This window comes from Plectrocnemia conspersa, unplaced genomic scaffold (assembly GCF_051122295.1).
Source record: "Plectrocnemia conspersa isolate PC_06_02 unplaced genomic scaffold, ASM5112229v1 ptg000006l, whole genome shotgun sequence".
NCBI lineage: Eukaryota > Metazoa > Arthropoda > Insecta > Trichoptera > Polycentropodidae > Plectrocnemia > Plectrocnemia conspersa.
In genome coordinates, this window is record NW_028277170.1 from 21,548,878 (window position 1) to 21,563,432 (window position 14,555).

General features: G+C 27.9%; 1 protein-coding gene across 2 annotated transcripts in view; it reads left to right on the plus strand.

The window, feature by feature from the left end:
* acj6 (abnormal chemosensory protein 6) overlaps positions 1-14,555 on the plus strand; it is a 140,714-nt gene that overhangs the window by 75,335 nt on the left and 50,824 nt on the right. For both annotated transcript variants that reach the window (XM_088187588.1, XM_088187589.1), the window contains exon 2: positions 11,542-11,598. In XM_088187588.1, coding sequence (XP_088043714.1) covers positions 11,542-11,598 — 57 coding nt within the window. The remainder of the gene's footprint in view (positions 1-11,541; positions 11,599-14,555) is intronic.

The window sequence follows — 14,555 nt, forward strand, 5'->3', positions numbered from 1 at the left end:
AAAATTTTAATTTAATAGGCGAGCAAGTACAAAGTGGCTTTGTAACTATTTAATTAGTACTAATAAAAAATATTTTATTTGCTTTTAAGTTAAGTTAATAACTTTTGCCTTCTGTGAAATATTTAGCTTTCTTTATTGTATTTTTTTATTATATTATTAAAATAATCAGAATCTGTGGTTTGATATTGTATAAGTATTACATATTATAATTAACACAACTAGCTTCATTTCGAGTTTCTGTATTTCATATATAGGCGTTATATAAAATAAATGTCTTAGGACTGCCAAAAATACTCACTGCTTTTATTAAGGCAAATAAAGTCTTATGAATCTCAGTAAAACAGAGACACAAATCAAATAAAATACACGATTTATTTATATTAAAATGTAGAAAAATACTTTTAAATATTATTTTTTATTTTATTGATTCAAAATACATTTTTTTTTGTACATATCATATATAACCTTTTTCTACCTTTAGATTTCTTATTTAATTTTAGTGGCAGTGTAGCAATAATAAAGATAAGCGATAGTCGAAAGGAGCATGGTTTAAAGAATAAGGTGGATGAAAAAAATATTCCAGTACAGTTCCTTAATTTTATCTAGAGTTAATTGAGTGTTGTAGAATTACGTGCAGGACTTTTTTGACTTCCTCGTCCCTATTCTTAACATCATAATTTTCTATTTAATTTAATTTATATTTATAATTACCCATGTACATGGCCGCCGATTGCGAATCCAGGCCCTGGGAAAACAATGATTCCGGACCTCATGACAAAAATGTCATTTTACATATTTTTAACATCGTAATATAATTTCTTGAATAAATAATAATAGATACAAGATTATTTCTACGCTAAAATAAATATAAATATTAGCCACAGATGCGACATATTTTATGCGAAATATTTTAATTAGGTTTTAAAAATTATTAAAAATATCTACTGATAATAAGTCGTGTTTTCTTTGCTGCTCAGTGTTGCCATATATTGAATTTCCCGTCCAGGTCAAAAGCATCGCGGTTTATATTAAGACTTTTTATAGCAGTATTACGAGTGAGAATCGAATAAAGCACATCTAAACCGAATTTTGCGCAATAGGAGAGCGCAAAAATTAATTATCAATTCTCAGAAGTCAAAATCCACGTCAAAAGCAATAAATCGTCTCGGCGCCGTCACGGTTTTATTTCTTATTATTTTTATGTAATAATTATTTAGAAAAGTAATAATTTTTTTACCTGTTCTATGAATATTATTATACAAATTAATATTTTAAAATTTGGTGATAATGCGAGTATTGTTCTATTTTTAGTTATGGTTGAATTAAATTGAGTTTTAAATAATTTTTAAATATTTGAGGTAAATGATGCTTTACCTGTGAAAAACTTATCTAATTTCGGGTTTTCTGAAGGTCTTATATGTGTGACTTTCAAAGAACGTTGGAGATTTAGCTAGCACATTGCAAAGACTCATAGCAATCATTAAAAATGCTCGGTTTTATATTAAGAAATGCGCGCTACTTCAGGAATACTTTAGTAGTGTGCACTCTTTATGATGCTCTAGTCCGCAGCATACTAGAAACTAGCTTTATTATTTAGATTCCATGCGTAATGAGTCTATGTAATGTATTGAAGCTGGAAAAATTCGATATTTATACTTGAAAGAATGCGGGTTTCGGGAACGCCGGGATATATTTCTTTGTCAACTCGCAGAAGTGTTTATATAATTGAACACTTCTGAAATTGCTCAGAGGCATCGTAAACAATCATGCGGTGCTCGAATAGCTCCAAATATGTGTTCCGGAAGATGGTTATAGTTCTCGGTCGCGTCCACTGTTCTTACCTGTAAAGCTTAGAACTAGAACACTTGCCAACTCTTCTCTGGCAATGGCTGCTCGTCTGCTCAATACCGTGCATAGATATATTGACATATGGGGTTTTGGTTCAATTCGTGTGGGACAATGCACACATGTTGTGTCGTTATTTTGTGTATGTGTGTGCGTGTATGAATACGTATATATTTTAAAATTGTAATATATTTTATACATTAGGTTATCTTGTCAGGTGGCTATGTACATAATTTTAATAAAAAAATAATATTAATAAAATCGGTAGATAAAATTAAAATTTCAGAAAAAAAAAAAATTTAATGCACGAATGGAATAAGGATTTAATTATGACAATAATTGAGGCACGAACTTTTAAAACATGATACTTTTGTACATATTTAATGATAATGCAGAAAAAAATTAATAATAAAAACATTTTTAAAAAAAATAGTGTTAATTTTTGCTTTATATTAATCTTCGTATTAAACCGTACTACGTGATTAAATCAGTGTTTGTCGACCTTTTCATACGCGTGTGCACACACAGACGATGCGATAATATTTTTCATAGAAATACCCACGTGTATAATGGCAGCAACGTCGATGTTTCCCGGCGCGAAATTATTTATTAATGGCTTTGCCTTTTTGACCGACGTTACGGGACAAAACGGTTTTTGTGAATGAACGCGTTGACACTAGCGACAGGACCGTACTAGTGGCAAAATAGCCCGGCATCCTAAACTTCCTAAAAGTCTTTTCATGGCTTTTTTTATTTTTTATATAATATAATAAATCTTAAGGAACATTCATTTTAATCACAGAAAATTAACAACGTAAACAGTCAAATATATTAATTGAAATTTAAGCATAATTTAATAGTGTCCTTTTAACTTATAACATAAAAAAGTGATTATTGTTTGTCTTTATTTTGTAATTAAAGTGCGAAAAAAAGTGATATTACTTGTATATTATTAAAAACGCAGTTTGCTATTTTAATTTTTCCAACCTATGCAATAGTTTTTTATTACATATGTTACTGTAACAAAAATAACAACGTTTCAATTTCACCTAAGCCCTGCTTTGTAATATACTATAATCTTAATAAACGTCAAAAAATAAAATAAATACTTTTAAAACGCCACTTTTTAAACTATCGTAATTAAAAAAATAATTACACACTATGTATATTCTCATGGGAGTATACCGAGCGGACGATTAGTGTAGTCATTAATTACTCGCCTTACCGTTACAATTAAAATAGCCACCAGGTGATCAATCACGAATAGAATGAAGCTAAATATATGAACCTAGGTTCATATTCTTGTATATAATACGGAATGGATACAAGTTTTTTTTTAAATCACTCATATTCAAGGATAATTAGCCAAAATATTTTTGTTGTCTCTCGTTTAAAGTTAAACATTGATAATCTAATAAATTAATTGGATTAATGATTGATAATCTACACTCGCAACTTTATATATATAAAAATCCAAGGCGGCATAAATTTTTGTAAAAAAATATGTTTTACAAATCTATATTTTATTTGTTTAAATTAAAACCGAAGTGATCCAGAATATAAGAAAAATCATAGAGAAACTTAATCACTGTAAAAATAAAAGGTCCGCCACATTTTGAATGAATCTATACAAAATATAGAGGAAAACTTGAACTTGTAACTGCCGTATTCAAGTCAATAATAAATAACATTGAGCAGAAGGTCTAGGTTGTACCTTTTAGGAACCCCAGAGGGGGGTGAAACAGTCTTTCGACAATCAGCCGCTATATATAATGAACTATCACGAAAATAACTGGAATAAAAACATAGATCAATCATCTGAGTATCCGAGGTTCAACAGTTTTTAATTATTAATACATGTCAAACCTTATCGAAGGCCTTGTCAAAATCCGTATATTATGACTACATGTATACCGCATCGAGAGATTTTGTCAATGTTTTGGTGAAAGACAAATAGTTAATAACATTGAAGCGGTTTTAATAGAGCTAAAAGCATAACTATAAAAATTCCTGAAGGAGTGAAATATTTTTTTGAGAATCGGAATAATGCAGAAATAATCGAGATAGATCATTTGAGATAAAAATATGTATTTAATTATTATTTTTTTACAATAAAACAATAATATGCTTTATTTGCTGCAATTTTCGAACTAAATAATGTATTTAAAATCTGATAACAAAAAAGTTTTAAATTTTAATTACGAAAAATAATGTATTTTGGGAAACAATGTCGGTTTTGTAAAACTTTTTTTAATCTAAAAACTGTTACAGTGATAAAAATAGATGATATTAATTTGGAGCAATGTCTGAAGAATACGGTGGGTGAGAAAAAATGTACCCAAAAAATTCTTTTTTACTCTAATTTTACTCTAAGAAAATTGTCGATCGTTCGATAGTTTTCTTAGAGTAAAATTACCCATCTTTCAATTATAAGTAAAGGTATATTTTATGATCTAAGTCACTTTTAAGCAAATTAGTTGAACACATTATGTGTGTGTCGTAATTATGTGCTTATAATATAATAACTCATAATGAATTATGAGCTTCGTATCTCACCAAATACATAACATTATATTTTTGGGGGTGTAATCTTGTTCTCGGGGTTGAAATTAGGGGTTGATTGCCATCCAATCACTATGTTTTACATCGCGTGTTAAAGTAAGGAAACCACTTATTATCTTCAGTAGCAATTCGACTCAAAAATAAATCTTTCTGTTCTAGAATATTTTTTTATTGCCATATTGAGATTTGCTGCGCAAGATTTTTTTTAGACAATTAATATGTCATATTTTACCTTTATACTATTTTTTAAAAGTCTGTGAACTAATATAGATTTTGTGCTGCTTTTAAGGCAGCCCTAATATACTCACTAACAATCTGACCTTTTTTTAGAATCATATTTGACACTTTTTAAATTTAATGGAATCCCTGCTCAATTGCATTATTTTATCCCTACTACCATTATTGATTTACAGTTGAAAATATCGTTGATTTATAAAAAGTTATACATTTTTGAAAATGTAAGAAAAAAATGTAGTCTTATGGAACAAACTGATCTTTTAATTATAATAAAAAAACAGTGTCTAGATAAATTAAATATTATTTTTTAAAATATAGTTCTCTACATTAAATGTTAATTTAGTGAAATACTACTACAATTAATGTCTATAACATTTCCTTAACTGCGATGTACACTGAGTGTACATGGCAACTAATAATGTAAATATGAATATTTTTCCGCAATACACGTACTAAAAATTAAATTATCTATTTACTATATATTATATATATTCATACGTGACAAAATTATTTATCATTAAAATCTAGTGTCATATTATTGATGCATTTTAACATTTGAGTGATGCCAGCTGTTTTTTTTGATTCGCAAGAGAGTGATTTTATTATATAGAGGTTTTCAACTTTTGTATATAAATAATTGTTAACTTACATTTCTGCAATAAAATAAAATTATTGCGATGTATATAAAATATTTACCGTTTCTTTAAATATTATTCTAATGAATATTTAGTAATTATATATGTTTTGAAAATATTGAATCACTAAAATTTGTTACATGTACACTTAGTATACATTACCGGAGTACGTGTTTTTTGAACCGTATGAGTTAAAGAAATCAACATATTAACGAATAGCTTAGCAATACTATAAATAAAGATATTGACTTAAATTTAAATTTAAAATTAAGACAAAAATACTAATAAAATGTATGTTTTTATTAAAAAAAATCAGTAAAATTTGAAACACTTTTTATTTAATATTTCATAGTAAATTAGAACAGTGCATAAATTATTATGTTTTTCAATACGTACAATTTTTTATGAATATAAATATAAAAAATTATATACATTGATTTTAAAATGGGTTTGATATTAGTTATTAGATTTTTTATGACAAGTTTTTAAATCATGAACATATATTTTATTAATTATAAATCATTATTACTGCTTCAAAACTAGTATAACCTGAATTTATTTTATTTATTTAAAGATTAGGAAAATCTAGGAAAACTTAATCTGTAATTATAAATTAAAAATTTAGATTTTTAACGGAAACATACACTAGACACTGGTAAGTGGAGGTTCTCTTCACACGTAAGCGACGGCTGCGATAAATCTTATTAGGAACGCACTTTACTTATTTTTTTGCAGTGTTTTTGAATCGGTATATATAATTTAAAATCTGAATAACCATATAAATTGAAAAAGTTCATTAAAGTAATCTTAAAGAGAGGATATTTAGTTAATATTCGTTCATGTATTTTAGCACCTTTCTGTAAGTAGCCTTGGGATGATTCTTTAGGTTAGGTTAGGCTAGGTTAGGCTAAGCATTTATTCAAAGTACTAAACAATTGTCGACAATAAGACTATTCTTGAAAATGGGTTCTAGAACGTCTTCAAATCACTCTTTTAATGACCGTTAAAGCACTAATCATCTTACCTATGGCTGTTAGCATACGCTGGCATTGCACATTGCTCTAATAAATGTCAGCTATGAGGAGCTGGTCCAATTTGTATCATACAATTTTAATATTTATATTTAATTTATTTTATTTGTTGGTGTTCATTTAATTAAATAAAAATAATCACTAACTTCGACCTCTTAAAAACGATGGAGTTCATATGAGATTTGAACCAAAATCTTTCATATAGTAGTCACTGGTTTATATATATTTTTCATGCCATGGTTTGTTTTATATGATTCATCGGTTTTTTTTTGGGCGGAGTAAGACTTTCATTACACTATTACACAACTTCCAATTGTATAGCCGAACAGTCTTTTAAAAACCAGAGGGTTTTTGCCCACCCTGTGGATGAAATTACACGTTATGTCGGCGTGCATTATACATCGGCGTTTCTCATGACACAGCCTTATTTATATTTATTCGCCGTACGATTATGGTAAATTTCACGTTGCATGACGCCACACGCGGCTAAAGAGCCTGACGTGAGGCTGGGGTGTCTGAATTACCCCGTAGAATCGATATATCCACATACGTACTTGTATTGAGTGTGTGTATACCTAACGGTGGCCGCTCGTTCTCGGCTATTTACCTCTTTATAAAATTATACCTATTCATTCGACGAGCGTGCATTTTAAAACCAAACACTGTTTACATTGGGTCGCAACGATACGCCGACAATGTCAACTAACTAAAGTATTAAGGTCAATATTGGTTTGTAAATGCCTTTACGTCGCAAATTATCGCGCAAACATGGTGTTAATTCAGAGCTATTAGATCTAGTTAGCAAATTGTGTATAAATTATTCAAAACTATTATTTTGATAAAAATTTGCTATTGTAATGTGTGACTTATGTAATTTATGTAAAAACATAGTCGATTATATATAATATATATCATTCAATAAACGATTAATCATTGCGTCCTATCAAAACTTTGATTGTGAATTTAATATATTGTTTTAATACATGTTCATTCATAATAAAGTTAAATACCAATGAGAGTTCACTTTTGCTTTTCAAAGAAATATTTTAAAATATACAATAATCTAGAAAATAGCGATAAGTAATATATAATATTTTTATATTTATAATCACAATTTTGAGATAATATTTTTTAAACCGTATATTTCATGTTAAATAAAAAATGCGATATATTTAAAAAAAAAAAAAAATATATGATTGATGATTGTGATATTTTTGTGATTGAGATGTGATTTATTTATATTATTACACAATTATAGAATATCGCAACAACATATATTTTAAAAATATTTATCTCTTGTATGCTTATAAATACACCCATACCTCGCTTTACGGCCTAGATACGTTCCACGAAACTTGGCCGCTAAGCGAAAAGCCGTATAACGAATCAATTATTCTCATACAAATTCATACAAATTCAATGGGATCGGTTCCAAATTTGTTACATATGTAACATGGTTTATCATTTAAACTGCATTTTATCTTTTTATTTCATTTAAATAAAAAATACATACATAACAAGTACATACATTTGTACATAAAATAATAACAGACTCCAAAAACCAACAATAATCCATAAACAAAAATGAAACAACTTCATGTTACATAAATTATGTGTATGAATACATACATATTTTTTTTTAAAATGGCTTTAATCTGAAGACGATGAAGAAATGGTAACCTGCAGATCACTGTCGTTCTCATTTTTCGCTGGTAAGGATGGGCCTGGCTTAAAAAAATTGTCCAACGTTGTTTGTCTTGCCTTTTGTCTCTTTCGTTCTTCAGTGATTTATAACAGCCAATGGCTGAGTTAATTCCTCGAGAAACTTTAGCACTACGTTCGACGTCAAAGTCGTTTTCAAGGAAGATGTTTATTCCTTGTTCGAAATAGGAAAAAGCTTTTGACAATTTTTTCGATGTTAGCTGTTTGGATACAACAGGCTCTGTCTCTTCATCAAATGCCGGTTCTGCTTGCAACTGAATGAGTTCATTATATGAAAGGGGTTCCCTATCAGCTTCAAGTAGACCAAGCACATCACGTTAGTTAAAACCTTCAAAGTCGAGATCATGTGCTAGATCCAAAATGTTTTGCCTAATTTCAGGAAGGCAATTAACTTCTGCATTAGTACTTTTTACACATTCTGGCCATATTTTTTTCCAAACATGGTTCATTGTTGTTAATTTTAATTCCTTCCATGATTCAATGATGCTGTCAACAGCGTCCTTGATGCTATAGTTTTTCCAAAATGTTTTAATTGAAGATTTACCATCGGTTTCCCTTATAAGTTGTCGGAAAGTTCGGCGTAGGTAATATGCCTTAAAAGTGGCTATTGCACCCTGATCCATTGGTTGGATCAGAGCTGTTGTATTTTTCGGAAGGTACTCAATCATGACATCTTCAGATAGTTCGGATAAATTAGTAGGATGCCCTGGTTCATTATCCAAAATTAGCCAAGCCTTGTTGCTTAAGTTATTGTCTCGCAAATATTTTTTCACTTCTGTGCAAAAGTGATTTTTGAACCAATCCTCTAAAGTAGCTTTAGTCATCCAAGCTTTCTTGTTGGATCTTCATATGACGGGTAATTGATTTTTATTTAGTCCTTTAAGAGGCCTTGGATTTTCGGACAAATATATTAAAAGTGGTTTAAGCTTAAAATCACCCGCGGCATTTGTACCAAGTAGCAAAGTTAATCGTTATTTAGACACCTTATAACCAGGCGCAGATTTTTCGGTTTTTGAAGTGTACGTGCAATTAAGCATTCGCTTCCAATACAGCCCTGTTTCGTCTACGTTAATCACTTGTTCAGGTTTATAACCACCTCTTTCAATAATTCCCTTTAAAATGTTGGGATATTCCTTAGATGCGGCATCATCAGCGCTAGCTGCTTCACCTTTAATTTTAAAATTATGCAAATTAAATCTATTTTTAATTTTTTTTTAAAATCGACATCGAAAAATAGTTTTTTTGCTGTTATAGCGAAACATTTTAGGCCGTTAATCGAAAACGTGCCTTAATTGAAGAGGGCCGTTATAGCGAAAGGCCGTATAAAGAGCGGCTGTATAGCGAGGTATGGATGTATTATAAAATAAAAAATGCGTAAATACTGCATAATCACAGACAATTTATAAGTATTTTTTTTTGGAAAAAATATTTAATTGCATTTTAAAATTTTATTTAAAAAAAATGTATAATATAAATATTTAGTTGCTACAACAATAAAAAACATATTTATTTAGTTAAGTTTGATGTAAAAATACACTCGTCAACACATTTTAATTATATCGTTAAGTATCATAAAATCAAACATTAATTGATAACAAAAGAAAAACATTGCATTATAATATAAAGGGGTTTAAAAATATATATAAATTATGCGCAGTTTTTTCAAATATGAAATTGAAACTTACTTACTGCTAATATTTGATAACAATGTTTAGTAAAGCATATTTTATGTAAGAATAGTTGAATTTCTTGTATGCATTACACACTTTTATTTTCACTTCGCCAGCCATCCGTATTATATAAAGGTGCGGTACTTAATATATTCACTGAAAACTTCCAGCTACCGTTAGATCTGGTTGGGATAAAATAAATGTATTCCTTTTATTTTAACAAAAATATAAAATATCGAACATGGTAAATTAAATATAAAAAAAACCGCGCCATAATATTTTTCGCTGATATTTCGGCCCTCTTGTATTAAAAGGGATAATATTACTTTGATACTCTACTATGTTAATCCCCTACAATGAACATAATTTTATTCTACGCTTTTGCTTTCAAGCAAAATGAGTATCGTCGTATTTGTAGTTTTAAGCCATGTAGTGCTGAAGGTCGATTTTGCCCTAATACCGGTATTAATGTTATCAGTTGTATAGTATTGCTATCCCTACAGACATTATGTTCTAAAGCCTTGAAAGTGACACTTCTCTTAAACAGCTACTGACCATTACATTAAAAAAAACAACCGCAATATGATTTTTTTCTTTGTATATATGAGACATAGAGTGCTACTTTTATATATATATATAAAAGTACAAAAGCTCATCAGTAAGTTTCAGGTCAATATCTTCTATGTATGTTTCAAGCAGCAATTCATAATGTTAGATTGACAAGAAAGCAAAACATTTTGCAATATCATTGTACACAGCAGCCCATTAAGTGCATTTAGTATAGGAATAAAATATATATATATATATATATATATATATATATATATATATATATATATATATATATAAAAAGTATCTCCTTAAGAGAGTTAATCGAAAGTATTAAGACCAGATGCACTTACATTATTTTATGACAGTTTTGTAATCAGCATTTAGGTGATTTTTTAATATTGTTTAAGCTCTTTAAAATTAAATTTTCTGTAAAAAATATATTTGCACAAGTATTATTAAGCTTGTGCAAATGACTAAAAATTTCTAAAAATAAGCACGACTCTAATGCTTTCATTCTCTGCTGTATTGACATAAGATTCATATACGACTGTTAAAAAAACGAAAAAATAATATTACAATACTATTAAAATTCATCTATAAAGAAACGCTTTAAATTATTACTATTTAAATACATTACTATCATATTTTTTAAGTTAAAAAAATATTTTTTTTAATAACCATAAAATATGCATAATAATGTGTTTACTATGTTATATTAAAATAATATTACATACACACATGCAAATCATTATACATGTACACTTTCATGCATGTTTTCAGAAACTTGGGTGGAAAAACTTTCTCTTTCTACTTCGAAAGTTTACTCACAACATTTCAACTTGTATTTGAATAAACTCTCTAGCGTGTACCACATACGTTTTAGATTGTTTCGAACTGTAAACAAAGCAAATTCCAAATAATACAATCAGTTGAAGCATATAGTAGCAAAATAAGATATGTCCAGATTAAAAAATTAAATAATTTTAAAACATTATTGCAAACAATTAAATAATATTTCTTTCGGGAATTCAATATATTTTATTTATAATATGCACAGTGCCTTAAAATTATTTATTAAACTATTTTTATTTAATTTAATAGATTTAGTACTGATTTTTAAATCATATGTGTAATTTAATTTATTAACGATGATGATATTAGACTGTTTATTAATTATTTCATGTATATAATAAATATGTAAACTAATTAATCATAACAACTAAAACAAAATACGTTTAAAAACTATATTCCTGAATAAGCAATATCTGTTTTATCTATTAATTTCAGACACGCATATTGGAAGATGCATCATTGATGTGCAATTCGTGGTCCCCTCGTCACAACGTGAGTACAAATAAAAGTATAAACTAAACTGTAAGATTTTGATTTATTTATTTTATAAAAAATCATTGTGATCACAATGTTCTAAATTTTAATTTTTTTAATGCGATTATTAATTAAAACAAATTTGCGATTAGCGGTTGTATACTATGCAGTAAGCGATTTAATTAAATTTGTATTAATTCAAACTGCGCGATTTTATATTATATTTAATGAATTTATAATCATTTACAGGATATTTAGTTATTCATACATATACATATGTATGTGTATTTACCTTTACATTCATTATTGAGGATATGTATGACCATTGCTATTTATATATCAGTTTAATAGCAAAGATTTGATCAGGATTCAGGTAGGTCGATTTAAATTATCATGCATGATTTATTATTATGAAAAAAATATTTTATTAAAAAAGCAAAATTTCCGTTGTATAAAATATGATAGGCGGTACTTCTATATATATATATATATATATAAATTTAGTATAGTTCATTAGCAAATTGACGTTTTACTCTATGGCATATATTGTATAAAAAAAACACACGTGTTACGTGTGCAAAACATACGTGTATTTATAATTTAAGCTGGCTCTTTTTTGTCGTTTGCCACGATTGATATTTTCGCCAATTACCTTAATTGAAATGTGAACCAACTATTAAAAAATAACCAGTGCATGGTTTTTATTTTTTATTCACAAAACAGTCCATTGTTCGCGTGCATCTACCCTATATACATTTTTTTAATTTTATTACTGAAATTAGACAATGCGTTTTAAATGATTTTAAATTAGTTTCCATATACAAGTAGTCCTTAATTTTTTTAATAATACTTTAAAATATGTCAATGAAAGATAACAACCGGTTTAAATATTTATTTTTATATTATTCTCAATTGTATATATTATATAAATAGTTTAGTCACTTTAATTAATATATTCATAAGTATAAGTTTAAAAAATGTATATGCTAATTACAATTAATTAGAATGAAAGTAAGACGAAACAGAATACTTTGATGAAATAATTATTAAGTCAATTGATTTAGACTATGTCATATATTTGAATACCATTTAGTTACTTTTTTAACAAGAAGGTTGAAATTAGCAACTATTATATAATTATAATTCCAATCGATAGTCTTAGATTATTTTTTTTGAGATTTTCCTAATCTCACAGATGAAAATCTTTATTCAAATAAAATACCACGCATATAATAATAGTTTAAAATATATGTCACTCTCAAATACTTATTTGATAGTTGTTCAATTAAATTTTAATGCATTGATCAACTCTTGTTATGCTGCAAGAATCTGCCATTAACTGGTTCATATTTTAATCTTTATTTAAAATGTGCATCTTTTTAAACCTTGCACATGCTTTATATTTTCTAAGATTTAATGTATAAAATGATGTGTGTCCATTACGTTAATTTACGACACCTTACCCATTGAGCCACCACCTGCCTATTACATATTAAAGCGCACACCCTTAAATAGAATTGAAAATCGAACATGAAAGGAACACTCCGTGCGGGTAGATAAGTAGTAGGAGGGTTGGCGGATTTCCCGACTAAAACAGTAGATTTTAGGCACGGGGAAAAAGTGGTACGTACAAAACCTTCTTAGCCTCATTTTCAAACAGGCAAAAGAAGGACGTAAATCCTGAATTAATTAGTCAAAAATTTAATTGAGTATGAGCATCTAAAACTGATTTATTTGAATAAGTACAATAATATGATTAATAACATATTTAGGTAGATAATTGACAATTTTATCAACAATATATAAAAGCAAACGCAAATAAAATTTGCAATGGTACAATTTACGTTTTATTTAACTGATATTATATCACTAATTATTTGTTGTACATTTTCTTATAAAATAAAATTTATGCTATTCATATAATACATGTGTAATGATTTGCACTTACATATGTACCAGCAGATAATTCACTATGGAAAATAAAAACGACCTTAAATATAAATACAAGCACAAAATTCCAAAGCTCATATTGCTTCTGTATTTGAAGACAAATGTACTCAAATTAGCACTTTATTAATTTTTATATTTTTTTTCACTTAAATTGTATTAAGGTAATTTTCCATAAATTATAACCACCAACGTTTTATCTCCTATTTATTTTTTAATAATTTGTAGCTAATAACAAATTATAAACCAGTAACATATATTGTATATAATGGTAATTTTATAAATTATTTATATGGTATTATTTAAAAAAAAACATATTTATCTGTTAATCATCATATTTAATCTGTTAATTAATTGAAACAGATATTATTCCAAATGTATTAAATTTAATAAAAAAAATATTAAGAAGTTCAAGTATACTAAACTTGAATTTTAATTTATTTGTATATATAATATATACACATTAAAAAAATATTTCTAAGCTTATTTTTTTAGAATAAAATGATTAAAATATGATCAAATCTTAGCAAGAATATAGTTTATTCATATATGCAACCATTTCATTCTTTAATTCGTTACAATATAAGGACATAACTTTCGTTTTCGCCGTATTTGCATCTTAAGCACCCCTTGCTATTTACTCGCTCGCATACATACGCACGTACATCCACGTGTATAAATAAGTATGGTATTTTATAAATACGCACGTTGAAACGGGATATGCGTGAATTATTAACGAGACGTAACTTAGTTGGGTCTCGGGGCAGACGCTATCGGCGAACATCATACCGTGACATATGTGGTACATCGTGCCATGTCAGAAAAAAACGTTTTTTACCTGGAATTGTATTGGATTCGCCAAAAAAGTGACACTATATATTTTTATTCAGATTTTAAATTGGAATTTTTTTATTGTACAATTTTAATTTTCATCTATTAGCTGGCCATACACGCGCGGGCACTTCGCGGGTGCCTGGCGGACAAATCTGATCGTGTGTGGTGAGAAAAGACACAAGTCATATGTTAAA